General features: G+C 41.2%; 1 protein-coding gene across 4 annotated transcripts in view; it reads right to left on the reverse strand.

The window, feature by feature from the left end:
- Positions 1–17,956, reverse strand: part of fbxo11b (F-box protein 11b) — a 167,284-nt gene that overhangs the window by 92,365 nt on the left and 56,963 nt on the right. For 3 of the 4 annotated variants that reach the window (XM_048535722.2, XM_048535720.2, XM_048535721.2), the window contains exon 2: positions 9,284–9,411. In XM_048535722.2, coding sequence (XP_048391679.1) covers positions 9,284–9,411 — 128 coding nt within the window. Of the gene's footprint in view, positions 1–9,283; positions 9,412–17,956 lie in introns of those variants that run through there. The other variant, XM_048535723.2, reaches the window with a different exon arrangement.

The following is a 17,956-nucleotide window of genomic DNA, read 5'->3' on the forward strand; positions in this document are numbered from 1 at the left end:
TCCAGTAGTGTTCTACAGTTAACAGTTTTAAGCCTCTTGCTGCCTGAGATAGATTTAACCATTTAGGCTTAAAATATGGGAGGTATGACTGGGAAATTTGCAGCCAACAAGACGCTGCTGGATAAATGACAATGAAGATGATTGGCATCAGATGCAGGAAAGTATCAACTATTTAGTGCAGTACGTGGAACACTCGAAATTACAAGTGACGAGTTATGTACTCAGGGAGGGTAAACAGAGAAAGGGAACACACAATAAATGGATTGAGAACTAAAGATGAGGTCTGAGACCATGAAGTGCACATCTACAGATCCATGAAGGTGGCAGGACAGGCAGATACAATGACAAAGAGGACATAAGGGGTTCTTTCCTTTATTAGGTAAGATATGGACAGGGAATTAACACTGGAACTAAGACAGACATTGGTTAAGGCCATAAGACACAGGGGCCATATCAACCATTCTGCCTATTGGGTCTGCTTCTCCATTCAATGAAATCATGGCTGATCTGATAATCCGAGACGCCACATTCCTGATTTCCTCCTCATAACACTCGATTCCCTTACTGACTAAAAAGCTGCCTCTCAGTCTTGAATGTGCTTAATAACCCAGCCTCAAAACCCTCTGTAGTGGATAATTCCACAGATTGACAACTCTCAGAAGAAACTCATCTGTCGTAAATGGGTCATCTGTTATTCTGAGACTATGCCCTCTCATCCTAAATTCTCCCACAACAGGAAACAACCTTTCCGCATCTACCTTGTCAAGTAACCCTCCTGATTTCCCTCTTCAGTATACTCTTACAGGGATTCCTTCAATCCTAGCCTTCTATACCTGATATATGCCTCATTCTTTTTCTTGACCAGAGTCTCAATTCCTACAGCCATCCAACATGCCCACAACTACCAAACTTGCTCTTCACACTACCAGGAACATACTTCTCTAAACTCTCATCTCTTTCTTCAAGGCTTATAACTTCTCAACCATCCCTTTACCTGCAAATAGTCTCCCCCAATTAACAATCAAGCTCCTCTCTAGATTTCTTTTTAAGATTCAGGTTTTATTATCACTCATATGTAAAGACAGAAGTAGAGTGGAAAGTACAGACGGTCACCACACATGGCACCATCTTAGGTACAAGGGAACCTAAGTACAAAAATTAAGGTACAAAGTAGTAAGACAAAGTTAAAAGTTAAACATTACTTTCATAGAATAAGTAGAGAAATAAAGAAATAAGACAACAGTTCAAAAGTCCCCCTTAATTTAAACTAGGAAAGTGAAGGAATAAGTTAAAAGTTTGGCAGTCTTCGATGAGTCCTCTGCTCAGCTTATGCTCTAGGAGACCTCAGGTGCCTGCTCTTGAAGCCACTGCCACAGATACTGGGGGTACTCCTCCTTGCTCTTCCTACATTGGGCCACAATGCCACCAACACTGCTTCTGAATCTGATACCTCCAGCATATGACCGGACATCACCCACTCACAAGCTGAGATATCACCATGCCAGGCTGAGACACCAACACAGGCACCTCACTGGGCGCTCACGGATGCCAGGAAGAAACACCAAGTAAGAAAGGGAAGAAAAAGAAGTGAGAAAGAAAAACTGTTCCCCCACTAACACCTTAGTCATCTGCCCTGCCTTATTTTCCAACAGAAGCTCAAGCACTGCTCCTTCTCTATGAAGTACCTACTGAATAAGAAAGTTTTGTACATACTTCAGAAATTCCTCCCCATCCAAGCCCTTAACAAAATTACAATTCTAGTCTATGTTCAGAAAGTTAACATCCCCTACGATAACCACCCTACTAGTTTTTAAAAATAATCGGCAAGCTTTTTATATATTTGCCTCTAAACTTCCCGCCTATTATACAAACCCAATAGGATGTTCATTTTTTCTTACTTCTCGGTTTCACCCAAACAACTTCCCTCGAATATCCTCTTAAGAACAGTCAGAATGTTATCCTAAACCAAAAACAACACTTACCCTCTTCTCTTGCTCCCCAATTTCTATCCTCACTAGGGAATCTATAGCCTGAAACCTCAAGCTGCCAATCCTGGCACTTGCTAAGCCTATAATAGCTATTCTATAATATTCTCTAATAGCTATGATATCCCAATGCCATGTTCCCAATCACGCAGTTCATGTGCCTTACCTATCACAGCTCTTGCAATGAAATAAATACAGTTTAATTTATCAGTTTCCCCATATTCTCTGTTTTGCTCCTGCCTGCCCTATTTGATTTGTTCCTCTTCTCAAATGTACCAGCTTCAGACTTGTTGCTTTTCTCACTCCTCCTTTGGGCCCCAAACCCACAGCAATTTCCCCGCAAAGATACTGTTTCCCCTTCAGACTCGGGTACAGTTTCATTTCGGGTTCACAGCTGTGTTTAGAGGAGTCATTTTTTCACAATTTAAAAACCTTTGTAAAAGTCTCTCCTCTTCAATCATTATTAGCCAAGACATTATTTCCAGTATTTTCCCTAAAGTAAGCCCTCAAAGTAACTGTAGTGTCTTAGGGTAAGAGAGACAGGGTCACATCAATTAAAAAAACACCTATTTGAATGAATGTTACATTAATAACATGCCATAATACAATAATACCTTTAGCCTTTTTATCAAGTCAGCTCCTATCTGCATCTAGTTCAACTTCCAAAAGGCAACAAATGGGTGTTGCTACTCAAAATTACAGGGCACTCCCTTTTAAAGAGCATCTCCTTGGTTCAGAGAAATTACGTGATCAATCCACACTATAGGCCACATAATGTAATAACACTGCGATTCTTCAGAAGGCAGTAACATCATGAAAAGGCCAAGATAAAACAGACAGGTATATGCAATATATATCTTCCATTTACATGGGCAAATTACATACTTCTAAAACTTAAGTGAAAATGTTAGTTTATTTGTCAAATAGCACTGTATACTGTCCAAAGGTTTTAAAGGTTGAAGGAAATACCTGTTCCAGTCAAACACTAAGAATTTTGTCAGAATATAAGGTTCAAGACTTAGGAGGATTATAAAATCATGACAGGATATAGATAAGGTGAATTGCAAGTGCCCTTTCCCTAGGCTGGGGGATTTCCGGACAAAGGACACATTTAAAGGCAAGAGCAGAATGACTTAAAAAGGACACAAGGGGCACTCTTTTTTCACACAGAGACTGATTTTTTGTGGAATGAACTTCCAGGGGAAGCAGTGGATGCAGATACAACATTTAAAAGACATTTGGATAGGTAATAAATAAGAATTTTTTGCAGGTATATGGGCTAAGTGCAGGCAAGTGAGACTAGTTTAGTTTGGGATTATGGTCAGCATGGACGGGTTGGACCGAAGGGCCTGTTCCCATGCTGTGAGATTCTATAACAGTCATGACCTTGCTACTTCTAAGTAATTCATCCTGTAAAATGACTTAAATGTAACAATTTTTAAAAATGCATCGAGTGTGCAGAATCACAAGAATAAGGAATGAAAGCTATTTCCAAACAAATTAAAAATGACAAATTCATGACTGGGTCACAGTGAGTGTCTTCTGGTCCTGTTCTCTTGTGTCAGAACTCAGCCACTAGCATGTGAATATAACGTTTTGCTTTGCCTTCCAACTATTTTTTCCCCCCTCCTCTTCCATCTTCTAAATGGAAGTTGTTCATGTTCTTCAATGAAACAGCTCATATCTCAGTTCTGTGTTCGTGAAACTGATATTTCCAAAGTCCCCTTAATCATGTGCATTAGTGCTTTTATTTTCTTTTCGCTCATCTCCCCAACCTGTCTTTTCTAAGCCACCCAACTCATGCTCTCAAGCCCACTGCCACAAACCCACTCGCACCACCTTTAATCCCATTCTAATTGACACTGTGAACTTCTTCTCTTCAGGCACTGCATCACTTGCAAATTCATCACTATTGTCCCTTTGAAAAAGGAACCTTGACCTTTCTGTCCTTGCAAACACCAACTCATCTCAAACCTCTGTTCCTCTGTAAAATCCCTGGGCAAATGTCTCCGCTCAAAACTTTTTTTTGGTAACTTCCAAGTTTGAACTCCCCAACCACATTTCTGTCCGCGTCATAACACTTGAATCTCAAAATTCATAAAATTACATTTTCAGTACCTCCTTACCCTTCCTCCTCTCTTCGTAGCCTTTGAGATCATCCTCCTCAGACGAGTCTCTGCATTATCCACTCCACTGTTCAGACCCATTACTATTCTTGCTAACCAGTTTTTGCTAAGTGGTCTTCTAGCTCAATGACTTGCCTCCTGTTCACACATGTTTACTTCTAGATCTAACCATCGCCCTCTATATTGTATCTACTTGCTACAGTTCTATGATAACAGGTTTCACATTTAAGATGGCAATATCCAGTTCTATTACTTGACATCTCTGCTACTTGGACTGTTAGCCTTTTAGTTAAGTATTCAACTCGGGTTGAGTCATAAGATCCCCCATCCGTACATTTGATAGATCAAAGCCAGTATTCATTATTGATTACTCAATACCCTCAAGTCTTACAATGACCATCTCTCCATTCATGTCCCAGAACTCGAAAACAGTCATATGTATGCAATTCCCCTATCAACAATAACGCATCATAACTCTGAGATGAAATGTGGTCAGAGATGATGGGAACTGCAGATACTGGAGAATCCGAGATAACAAAGTGTGAAGCTGGATGAACACAGCAGACCAGGCAGCATCTCAGGAGCACAAAAGCTGATGTTTCAGGCCTAGAACCTTCATCAGAGGGGGTCTAGGCCTGAAATGTCAGCTTTTGTGCTCCTAAGATGCTGCTTGGCCTGCTGTGTTCATCCAGCTTCACACTTTGTTATCTGAGATGAAATGTGGAGCTGGAAAAGCACAGCCAGCCATACAGATAACATACGATCAGTAGGAAAGTCAATGTTTCAGGCCGAAACACTGACTTTCTTGCTCCTCGGATGCTGTCTGACCAGCTGTGTTTTTCCAGCTACACATTTATTGACTCTCGCTTCTTGCATCTGCTGTCCTTGCTATCTCCATCATAACTCCATTATTGTTTCTACCCTTGCAGTAAAGTGTTTATACTGCATCTTAAAAGAATGAAGTGACTTAAAGTGCTGCACGTACTATCAGACAAAAGTGTACAATTACATAGCATGATGAAAATACATCTGTACTCACCCAATTCAGGCCTCTTTGTACATTTCCAATTTATCATATTTGGAATGGCAGTCATTGCCTACAATTGCATAGTCTCTAAACTCTAGCATTCTATTCTTGGTCTTGGTCGCGCTAATTCCCTCTTTTCCTTTGACATCCCTTGAATGCCACGACCGGCTCTCCTGTTTCCTTAAGTGGATTTTAAATCCTATTATTTTTATTTGACTCTCAAATGTTGTTCGACAACACTGCTGTGAAGTGCTTTGGAATATATGAAAGTCAATTGTACAGCATGACTCAACATTGAAACATGAGCACCAGTTGTGTTACTCACTGGAAAGGATTGCTGCCATTCATCTTTTAAAAGCTAGGTGGTGGTACTGAGCAACAAACATGTACAAAGCAAAACCACCTGAATTGAAATGGAATCTTAGTATAACACCAAAGCCCAATTCCAAACTTGCTGAGAGGAGAGGCATGCTGTCGAAGCTTTTCATCTTGTAGACAGGGAAAACACAAGAATTGCAAATTTCAAACCACAACTTTAAAACACATCACAGACTCAAGTTCCACTGAGTTCTGCAGTATTTAATTATTTTTACAACAATGTTGAGATTCACTAAAGACCTGTACACCAAGAATCCCAAAAGGTCCAGTCATCAAAGCATGCATTAACCATTAGTCTTCTATTGGAGAACAAGATACAGAGGAATGCCAATTTAGCAGCCTTAATCTCAGTTCTGTAACATCATACGAACACGTCACCTATCGTGCACATGGTGGCTCTTAAAAAGCTCTACCCAATTAGGGACACTCCTCTGCTCTCTCCGATTGGCTTACAAACTTGTCCAACAGCTTCTCCAGCTTCAGCTTGATAACTTGTTAAGTCCGATTTCAGCAGTAGTGATCTTAAGTAACAACTCACTATGTAAAAATTATTCCCATCACATCATGTTTGATTCTCCTAACAATCTCTTGAACGTGGTGTCCTTTGATGTGGTCTGCTACTATTCAAAACAGTTTTTCATTACTAAATCAAAACAAGATTTTGAACACCTCTACTAAATTTCTTCACAAGACTCTGAAAACAGCCTTATCTTCGCTGGTCTTATTGTATTACTGAAGTCCCTCATCCTTGTTATTACAGTGAATCATTTCTGCACCCTCTCTATGGCCTAAATAACCCTAAACCTAACCCTAAATAACCTCACTTAAGTGAAGCATCCATAACTGGTCACAATCACAAAGGATTACACAGAGTATACGACAGAGAACCATTTAAATAATCAGCATTATACAGAATATTCAGGAAACCATGAGAAAACAAAGGATTTTCATAAGCAGAGAGTTACAGCCAGGGCCCAAAATAGACAAAATTAGTCCAGTCTCAAATAACTAGAAAGGTTAAACATCTTGCACAGATGCACAGCACTTTATTCATATGGCTGGATTATATTAAGGCACTGTGACATCTAACAAGGTGTTCACAAAAGTTAAGCATTTTAAAGATTAGAATCATAGAATCACCAGTGTAGAAACTGACCATTCAGTCCATCGGGTTCACACTAACTCTCTAAAGAGGATTCCAACCAGAGCCAGATCCAACCCCCACCCCATCCACTTGCATTTCCCTTGGCTCATCCACCTAGCCCGTACATCCTTGAACACTACGGGCAATTTAGCATGGCCAACTCACCTGCACATCATTGGACTGAGGGGGAAAACTGGAGGAAATACACAGGGACAGGGAGAATGAGAGAATTTCCATGCAGAAATTCACCTTAAGATGGAATCGAAACTGGGTTCCTGGCACTGTGACACAGCAGTGCGAACCACTGAGCCACCATGCCAGCTTAAACTTAAAATATAAGCAGAGTAGTTAATTTACCTCAATTCAATGCAACACCTGCAACTCTGATTCGAACATCCGAAATTCATTTCATAAATATGATGCTGCAAGTACCAAAATATTATACACAAAATCCTCAGGTCTTCAATAGAGAATTTTTGGTCAAGAACAAAAGAGGACGAGAGCAAATCCTACAGCCAGTTCAGCCTACTCCATCAATGTGATCACAGCTGATCTTGAGCTTCAACTCCACTCTACTACCCAAGCCCATGCTGAAATCCAAAATAAATAGTTGGCAAGTTCCAAAACATGCACATTCTAAATATGGGATTTTGTTTAGTGATTATGATTTAAGTTAAAACCTTTGAAGTTAGTTTCAAGGTTATTATAACCTCTTAAGATTAAGTCTACTCTACAAATATAACATATTTCCAATGTGATTCCATAACCATCTTCATTAATGCGGTGAAAATTCAAGATTGTTTCATGGCAACAGAAGGTAATACTGGAGGTCAAAATAACTTCTTTTCAGGTGAGAAAATTTTCATCCTCACTAACACGATTAGACAAGAGATGCAATTATAACATAACATTATTTTGTTTATTTGTAATGACACGTGGGATATTTGGACTCTCAGAACTCTTAGGAGAATTCACCATCGTGAATAATGATCAACTTTCCATTCAATGTACAGCCAAACACAACAAAAGCTTCAATTTCTCAGCTACAACAAAATTGAAATTTGTACAAGATGACAGCTGTAAGTTAGCAAGAGTATTTTTTGCAATAACTGACACTGTATAAAATGCACATTAATTTGCAAAGAATCATTATTGCAAGTTCAGGTCTTCCTGGCTTACAGTTAGTTAAGTATTCCTTTGCTGACAGACTGACCTTAGCAGCAACCCTCCCTCTTACCTTTGGAGTCACACACTTCTCTCCTAATGTCCCATGCCCAATTTGGAATCACATTTATCTACCACCTCTTTGCAGCCACACATTTCTCCCCATACAGCCACAAGTCCCCACCACTCCCACACCTTTGCAGCCAATGACTCTCCTATCCCCTTTTCTGTCACTGATGTCACAATCCCATCCCCAGATTCCCCAGCAGGAATTGCTCAACACCAACTTGGCAGCAGCTATGCTCCCTAATTGGAGGAGCAGCTCTTTTTCAAATCTCTCAGTTCAATGCACATGGGTAAATGCTAATTCATGATACACATAATTCACTTTTCGCAGGCAATTGGTTAACTGCTGCGTCAATTTCACCAAGATAACAAAATGTGAGGCTGGATGAACACAGCAGGCCAAGCAGCATCTCAGGAGCACAAAAGCTGACGTTTCGGGCCTAGACCCTTCATCAGAGAGGGGGATGGGGAGAGGGAGCTGGAATAAATAGGGAGAGAGGGGGAGGCGGACCGAAGATGGAGAGAAAAGAAGATAGGTGGAGAGAGTATAGGTGGGGAGGTAGGGAGGGGATAGGTCAGTCCAGGGAAGACGGACAGGTCAAGGAGGTGGGATGAGGTTAGTAGGTAGCTGGGGGTGCGGCTTGGTGTGGGAGGAAGGGATGGGTGAGAGGAAGAACCGGTTAGGGAGGCAGAGACAGGTTGGACCGGTTTTGGGATGCAGTGGGTGGGGGGGGAAGAGCTGGGCTGGTTGTGTGGTGCAGTGGGGGGAGGGGACGAACTAGGCTGGTTTAGGGATGCAGTAGGGGAAGGGGAGATTTTGAAACTGGTGAAGCCCACATTGATACCATATGGCTGCAGGGTTCCCAGGCGGAATATGAGTTGCTGTTCCTGCAACCTTCGGGTGGCATCATTGTGGCAGTGCAGGAGGCCCATGATGGACATGTCATCAAGAGAATGGGAGGGGGAGTGGAAATGGTCTGCGACTGGGAGGTGCAGTTGTTTGTTGCGAACTGAGCGGAGGTGTTCTGCAAAGCGGTCTCCAAGCCTCCGCTTGGTTTCCCCCTGCGTCAATTTCACCAGATGTCCCAAGTGAATTTCAAGCAGAGCTCAAAATAAAACGTGTATGAATGAACAGCCAACACTCATTTCTGCAAACCTCCAATAATTCTCCTACAAAAAAATTAAACAAAATATATTATAAATAAGAGACACAATGCTGATCTCACCCTACTAGAACTCCTTTCTGGCCAATACCAAAACAGCAACATTTAATATAGTCACTGCACTGACCATACTTCCATAGATAGAATATAAATAACGTCAAGTCTTTTTTTTAAAAGCGTGGTAGAGAAGACAAAAAATATTTTTCTAAATCTGTGACAATGTGATTCACCTCCATGCTATTCTTTGTAGGATAGGCTGTTCGTTTCGAGAGTAGTGATTTTCTCCGCAGCTGGTACGGGCTGTTTTGTGCACCAGGTCCTGATTCTTCCGCAATCATGTCTGCAGGGACATCCTCATCTATTAGCAAAGAGGAAAAAAATAGTTGAGTCTTAGGCAAATCATATAGGAATGTGTTTTATGCCGTTCAAGGGGATTTGCACCATGCAAGGAGTCAATCTGTTCAATAACAATTCAACAAAACCATGCCGTCTCTTGAGCAAAGATTCTCAGAACCTCTTTCAAAAGCCCACCCTTCAACATGGCCTTATCTGGAACAGTATGCCTGGTTCCAGGCATCACCCTTTAGGGAGACCATGAAAACTTTGAAGACAGCACAGGAAGATGTACTGAAAAGGTTCCAAGTAGGGAGATTACAATTGCATAAAAATGGTTGTTCTCTCTGTAGCAGAGATTACTAAGTTTTGATTTGTTTAAAATAATGAAGGTTTTCACCAGTGTAACTTAGAAACAACTGTTTCCAATGGCTCATAGGTCAAAGCCAGAAGGTACAAATTTAAAGGTCACTCCTAAAAGAACCAGGGTAACAAGTAAAACCTTTCAACACAACAAGAATTAAGATCTGAAATGTACAGCCTGAAAACATGTGGGTACTAGTTTGATGGTAGCTTTAGCTAAAGAATTAGAAAAAATGGAAAGGTTGGGTGGGGGGGAAAGGGCATGGCAAAAGAGCCAGAGAATGGGACTGACTAATTCTTCAAAAGGACTGGCACAAACTCCTGTCATTTTGTAGTATTCTAGGAGTTGATGAATACCATCCAACATCACAAATAGCAATTTTGATTCCTGAACAATAGCCTTCCATCACGTGATACTTAGCAATGATTTCAGCAGCTAAGTAATTTACTTCACATTAAATCATTTCAATTGGCATTAATCATGACTAGACACAATCATATTCTTATCTAATTTTTGCTAAGTACAATGAAGGAAGTCTATTGTGCTTATTCACAATATTCTTTTCGGAATGTAGGGAGAAAAGGAGGCAGGAAGAATAGAAAGCTATTAACGCTTTAAAATGGTTCTTATGGGATTTTGCGCTGAACGCATTATGCTAGCTTCATTGCTGTTAAAAGGTGAATGAAAAAGTTCCATGGTACTTTTCTAAGATAACCAAAACGAAAAAAAGCTGTAACATATGAAATTGTTGAGGAGTGGATGGGGATTGACCAGAAATATGACTTAAGGTGGGTTTTAGACAGAACCTAAATGGGTGCTTTGGAAAGGCCTTTGGATAACATTGTAGAGCTATCCTCTGTTGCCTCACACTTACCCAAGTAGGATTCAAACCAATTGTAGCACCTGAAAAGGTCAATAAAGAAATGCTGATGAATTGGGCTAAAACGTGGTGGGGATGGGGAGCAGGGGCGCATATTGAGGATCTCAGACAGGAGAGATTTGTCAAAGATTTGAAGAAAACCTGAGTACAAAGCACACCCTTGTAGAAGTGCATCATACCATGGCTGTATCATTTTGACTGCATTAATCCACAAAAGGCTTCATTTATCCTGCACTAATACCTCCACAGTATCTAGCAGAATATTTGAAAAAACTTCATTAACTTAGCTTATTAATATATTACTTCTAACATAATGAAATATTTCAAAGAACAAGCAAAACTTGCAGCAGGACAATTCTCAGAAGGGTGATAGGTGAATGAAATTTCGTTCGAAAAATGATACAGCCAGCAAAGTTTTGGCCAAGTTCAGGTTTATGGTGGGTAGAACATGGGATGCTGGTTGGTGAACCACTGGAATAGACAGCAATAATCAGAAATATCAGTCATAATTAAATGGTATTTGAGACACTTTGTTTCATTGAAGGCACTGTATAAATGCAAATGTTTTTCAAGCATTTTTCAAATAATCCAGCAGTAATGAAGGATACCTTATACTATTAAATGTGCTTGCAATGGTATTGCGGTAATAAATGCATTAACGATTACAAATTTTGAACAAAAAGGATGAGTCCAAAAGACAATTTTTTTAAAAAGCAATTTATAACAAAGTTTACTAAATCAAAAAGCCAAAATCTGCCAGTCCCAAATGTGGGGTTCTCTCTAACTGAAATGTAACATTGACAAAACATTAGCTTGTTGGAAAGCACCACTGCTCAGCTTAAATTCCAGAGAGAACTATATCCAATAAAATGACGTTCTTATCTTCCCAGATATATATTACAATTTGACAGAGTGTATTTGTGCCTTCCACAACTACCAAATTTGAAAACGAGCACATCCTTCCTCTAAGTACAAACGAGAATGCAAGTTTTTGCTCAGCAATAACAAATGATGATGATTCAAGGAAATTTTCCAGCGAAACTTGCCATTGGGAACAAGTTTGATATCAAGGAAAGAGGAGCATCTATTCTGCACTCCTGCTGGGGACACAAAGGCAGTAATGAGCAACCTCAGCAGAGACTTGGAAAAAGCACTGCACCAGTATATTAATCAAGGCATTTTGGAAATCTAACTTTTGAAAATACACAGAAAACCACGCAAAAAATGTATTGCTTTTAACACAGTAAGACATTCCAATTGTCAAAAGGCAAATAACCCCTTAACGAAAGGCGACCATGCAGCTCTCCAAATCTGCAAATTATAAACAAACTATTATAAGTATGCCTTTATTTTAATCATTTATTGTCCTGTGTTTACAAAATTGTAGGAAAAGTTACAGTTCATCCCAGTTAAGTGTGTAGCAAAGCCTTAAGAGTGATTTTACTAGAATATGCATGTGCTTCGAACATCAATAAAATGGCATTCCTTCTCTTGAAAACAACTGTCTTGTAGCAGGATCCCAAAGAAGCACTGTGGGAAGAGTCTCCCACAACAGTACTGCAGCCTAGCAGGCAGGGAAGAGTGATGCTACGATTGCCTACATGCAGTACGTCAAGGTGGATCAGGAGAAGGCCTTTGTCAGGATACCACATACCTACATTTGGGATGCGCTTCCAAAACAGGTTTTGGAGACGGAATCGAGAATTGGATCGGACTGCTCTAATCAACATCAATAGTGCAGTCTCCATCAACAGAATCAGATGGCTTGCCGATCAGATCCAGAGCCAGGCAGAGCTCCCCACACTCTCCTGCCTTGCTTGTGCATTGGATAGAGTCTTTTGCAGAGCTCCATGTCAGCTCAAGGGGTGACTATTCCAGGCAGTGGAGGCCTGCAGGTCAAAGCTTCCCTTGACATGGATGACCACCATTTTTTGTCCAGATCCACTGTCAGTGCACAGACTCATGAGCAACTATGACCAATGCGGGCACCAAAATAAACCAAGGCGAGCACCAAAAAAACCAAGGCAGGAGTGATGCCGTGTTCTTTGGGAACTAGGCCAACTGATCCTTCATTTCCTTCACCGTCAAGACAGATTACCTGAGGCTACTGGGAATATGGTTCAGAAGGGCTGGAGCAGGCTCAAAAATGTGGGAGCAGCATATTGTCAGGGCGACGCAGAAATTGAGCTTTTGGGAGCGCTGCTCCCTCTCCATTATAGATTCAAAATCTGATCATGAGGTCAGAGATACATGCATGGTTGATGTAAGTTGCACAGGGCTGGGCCATTCCCAGAACGTGCATACTTGCAGTCATCCAAGACAACGCCCACTTCATTTGGAGGTCTAAAATGGACAGTGTCCGCAGGGAAACCATGTACAAAACTCTTGGTTTTTTTTGTGGGGATGGAGTAATCCATCCAATGCCACCTGCAATGTAATGGCCACCTTTGTACGTGGCTGCATCAAGCATCCCGACGTACTGAGGTTGTACCTGTCACTGGTGTTGCGAAGGATGGGGGGGTCTGGCCACTATGCTGTGATACACTCCAAGTAGTTGGGCTATTCCACAGTACCTGTCCTGCATGCAGAATTTTGCAAAGAGAAACACCTTTGACAATAAATCCATCAGGAAGTGGTCAGCATGTAGTACCCTCAAGACGCTGCAGGAAAAGGAGGGGGTGGATCATGTCAGGTTTTTCTCAGAGCAGACGGTCAACATCATTTGGCAGAACATCTCATCATTAGAACATCAAATCAAGACATCGCTCGGCTGGTGGTGAGAAGGGATCTTTGAAATCATTCATGTACTCCTGGACACACTGTCACTACACACTGCCCTCGGGGTGTGGGACTGAAACAGGCTATAATACTGTTCATCCTGGAATGTGCCTTTGAAATAGAAGTCTTAAGAGAGATGCAGTGGCTTTTGTCAGGTTCTTCCTGAGCAAATGTGTAAAGCTGGACTCTGTGCGCTACCATCTGTTCCCTGGAATGCGCAGAGTCAAACATCAGCTGCACCTGGAGAATATCAACTCAGTGAAAGACATTCTTTGCTCTGTCCAAAACGTGTTAGTCTACCAATGCAAGGAGTTGACCTTTTCCGAACGTTGCAGACTGGCACATTCTAAGATCCAGGACTACACACTGAGGGACCGCTGCCAAGGAAAAAAGATCACCATCTAAGGACTTTCTGTCGAAGTTAAACGTAGGTGCATTCAGTTACTGAGCCCTCGCAGTGCCTCAAACCTGTGTAAACACAGTCTGGTACAAGAAAGAAATGCCTTGGTTTTATTTGTTCTGCACATGTAAAGGCTGTAAAAAATCAAAGTGCTATAGTGACGACATATGTATATAAAGTTTTTTCATGAAAAGCATATTTGTAAAATGGAAACAAGTTAACATTGCTTTCTTTCTGTATATGTTGCCAGTCCTGATGAGTTTCTCCAATTTGTTTTTTTTTTCCAACTCACAAATGAAACCGGGCAGGAAGTGTGTCCCATAGTGAACACCACAACGAAACAGTCAAAGAACGATGTTATACAACAGCATCACAGTGAAGCACTCTGGGAAGAGTATCAAAAAGTGATGAAGGGAGACAGGAAGCAGCCAATTGGGAGAATAATATCAGATAAGTATTTACACTATTTTCATCACTTATAGATTGTACCTTCTTTATCTTGGGATTTGTAGTTTGGAAGGGCAATAGTGCAGATGTCCAGGATGATTAATTTCATTTTAAAGGCAATCTAAGTATCTCATTCAAAGGCTAAATTCACAGGAGGAGAGCTCAAAGGCCACAGCATGAACTTTCTCTAGATGTAACACCTGGAAGCCAGAATTTCAGAGCAGGAGCAGTGGCTGGAAACAGGGGCTGAGTGTATTAAGGGCATTATATACAGAGAGGTGGTCACTCCATTGGCAGGCAGAGAACAGATGTCCAATAGGCAATGCAAAACGACTAAGCAGGCCATGCTGAAATTCACTGCGGTTATTCTCCTGAAAAACAGATGGATCACTTTGGATACTGATAGAGGAAATGGCCTCTCAAAGCAAAGTAGCAACAGCCATAGTCATTACACCACAACTAGCTCTGCTACATGAGAAAGGAAGAATAACCGTCGCAAAGCCAATTGTGTAACAGGGGATTTAATTGTAAGGGGAATGGACCAAAGAACATCTGTCATCAAGTTGATATCCTCCGGGTGCAGCTGATGTTTGACTCTGCGCACTCCAGGGAATGGACCATACAGCAGAGTCCAGTAGTGGCAAATGGGACTCCAGGACGGCATATTACTTCCAGATACTCAGCTCAAGGATATCTTGGAGCAACTTCAGGACATTTTGCATTCAGGTGATAAGCATTCAGGTGGTCATGGTGTGCATTCGTGCCAACATCACAGGTTAACAAAAAAAGGGAGGAGGTCCTAAAAGTATAATACAAGGAATGCGACTGCACGTTAAAAAGTAGGATCTCAAAAGGTAGTACTTGCACATTATGCTGGTAGTAATCCTGTGAGTCAGAGTAGAAATAGAAGAACATCTCAGACCAAAAGGTGATGGACAGCTGTTGCAAATGTGAACAGTTTTATTCTAGGAACACTGGGACCAGTTACACAAGACAGAATTGGAAAGATGACAAGTGAGAGGCAGAGAATCAAACGGGGTCACAGTGCAAAATAATGCAAACAGGACTAAGAATGTTAAAAAGATAGGCCTTAAGGCTTGGTGTCTTAGTGGAACATTCACAATGAAGTAGAAGAATTAGTCACACAAATCTTATAAACAGATAATGACATGTTACTAGTGGTGTACCCCAAGGGTCGGTGTTGGGTCCACTGCTATTTGTCATTTTTATAAATGACCTGGATGAGGGTGTAGAAGGATGGGTTAGTAAATTTGCAGACAACACTAAGGTCAGTGGAGTTGTGGATAGTGACCAAGGATGCTGTAGGTTGCAGAGAGACATAGATAAGCTGCAGAGCTGGGCTGAGAGGTGGCAAATGAAGTTTAATGCAGACAAGTGTGAGGTGATGCACTTTGGTAGGAGTAACCGGAAGGCAGAGTACTGGGCTAATGGTAAGATTCTTAGTAGTGCAGATGAGCAGTGAGATCTTGGTGTCCATGTACCCAGATCACTGAAAGTTGCCACCCAGGTTGACAGGGCTGTTAAGGTGGAATATAGTGTTTTAGCTTTTATTAATAGAGGGGTCGAGTTCCGGAACCAAGAGGTTATGCAGCTGCTGTACAAAACTCTGGTGCGGCTGCACTTGGAGTATTGCGTACAATTCTGGTCACCGCAATATGAGAAGGATGTGGAAGCTTTGGAAAGGGTGCAGAGGAGATTTACTAGGATGTCGCCTGGTATGGAGGGAAGGTCTTACGAGGAAAGGCTGTGGGACTTGAGGCTGTTTTCATTAGAGAGAAGGTGGTTGAGAGGTGACTTAATTGAAACATATAAAATAATCAGAGGGTTAGATAGGGTGGATAGGGAGAGCCTTTTTCCTAGGATGGTGATTGCGAGCACGAGGGGGCATAGCTTTAAATTGAGGGGTGAAAGATATAGGTCAGATGTCAGAGGTAGTTTCTTTACTCAGAGAGTAGTAAGGGAATGGAACGCTTTGCCCGCAAAGGTTGTAGATTCACCAACTTTAGGTACATTTAAGTCGTCATTGGATGAGCATATGGACATACATGGAATAGTGTAGGTTAGATGGGCTTGAGATCGGTATGACAGGTCAGCACAACATTGAGGGCCGAAGGGCTTGTGCTGTGCTGTAATGTTCTATGTTCTATGTTTGGGATCATGGAGGTGTGGTTGTAGGCTGACTATTCAGAGAATATCCAGAGGTACTTGTTCAGTTTTTAGAAAGGACAAAGGGAAAACATGAGGTCAGGTAGCATTGCTGACTAAAGAAATCAGCCAGACAACAGTGAGGAAGGACATTAGCTCCAGTGAAGTAGAATCTGTATGCACAGATCTTAGAAACACCAAGGGGCAAAAAATGGTAGTGCGGTTTGTATATTGACCCCTAAATGTCATACTATTATTAGGGAATGTAATAAACAGGAAGTGAGAGACGCAAGCAATAAATTCAGCACACTGCAATTATGCGACTTTAATCTGCATACGATTTAGAAAATCAAACATAACGAAGCCATAGAAGACTTATTCTGACTGCACAGGAGATGGTTTACTGGATCAATATAATCGAGGAACCAACTGGAGACGAGGTCCTGCTATACTGGGCACGTTGTAACAAAAACAGAAGAATGAACAATTGACCCTTAACAGTGACCACAATAATAGAAATCTTTGTGAATATGAAGAATAACAGCAAATTCTGAAACTACGGTATTGTACCTAAATAAAGTAAACAACGATGAAACATATGAGATGCAAGCTGCCTATGATAAATCAGGGAATATTACTTCAAAGGGATGACAGTGGAAAGGCAATGTAAACATTTAAATACAATATGGAACAACAGCAATAATTACTGATTTCCACCTTGCAAAATTCAAATGGGAAAGGTGACCTGGCCACATGATAAACAAGAGAAATTAGATCCTACAAATTTGGCAAAAACAACAAAACAGAGTACTGGGAACAGTCTAGATTTCAGGACAGGACAAAGGGATGAAGTCGGAGCATGAAAGTCAGCTTACCGAGAATATATAAACTAATCATAAAAGCTTCTGTAGGCATGCGATGGCATATACAGGTCCTTTGCAATCAAGCAAGGGAATATAATGGGGAAGAAAGAGATGGCAGATCAGTTAAAGACATACTTTGGTCCTGTCTTCACAAAGGAGGACGCAAAAGTGCAAAATTGAGGAACACAAGATCAAGAGAGGGAGGGAGGATCTGAAATAAACCTATTAGTAGGAAACCGCTAGGGAAATTGATGAGATTCAAGGCTGATTTCCAGCTCCAGCTACAGCTACACCCCAAAATACCTGATGCATTGGTGCATTCTATAGACTTACAAATTGGAGAGTAGGTAACATAACCTCACCGTTTTAAAAAAAGATTTCACAATTATATACGGGCTAGCCTGATATTGACAGACATAGAAGACTCACTAGCGAAGCAATTGCAAAATAGTAACAGAATTAGACTGAGTCAACATGAATTTACAATACATGAAATCATGCTCGATAAATCCACCAGAATTTTGACGGGATGTAATGGATGGACATGGATAGAGAACTGGTAAGCAGACAGGACATAAACAGGAGGTATAATGTGTCATTTTCTGAGTGGCAACCAATGAACAGTGCAGTACAGCAGGGACTAGTGCCTGAACCCTAGTTAGTCACAAAATA

Source organism: Stegostoma tigrinum, chromosome 9, assembly GCF_030684315.1.
Source record: "Stegostoma tigrinum isolate sSteTig4 chromosome 9, sSteTig4.hap1, whole genome shotgun sequence".
Lineage (NCBI taxonomy): Eukaryota > Metazoa > Chordata > Chondrichthyes > Orectolobiformes > Stegostomatidae > Stegostoma > Stegostoma tigrinum.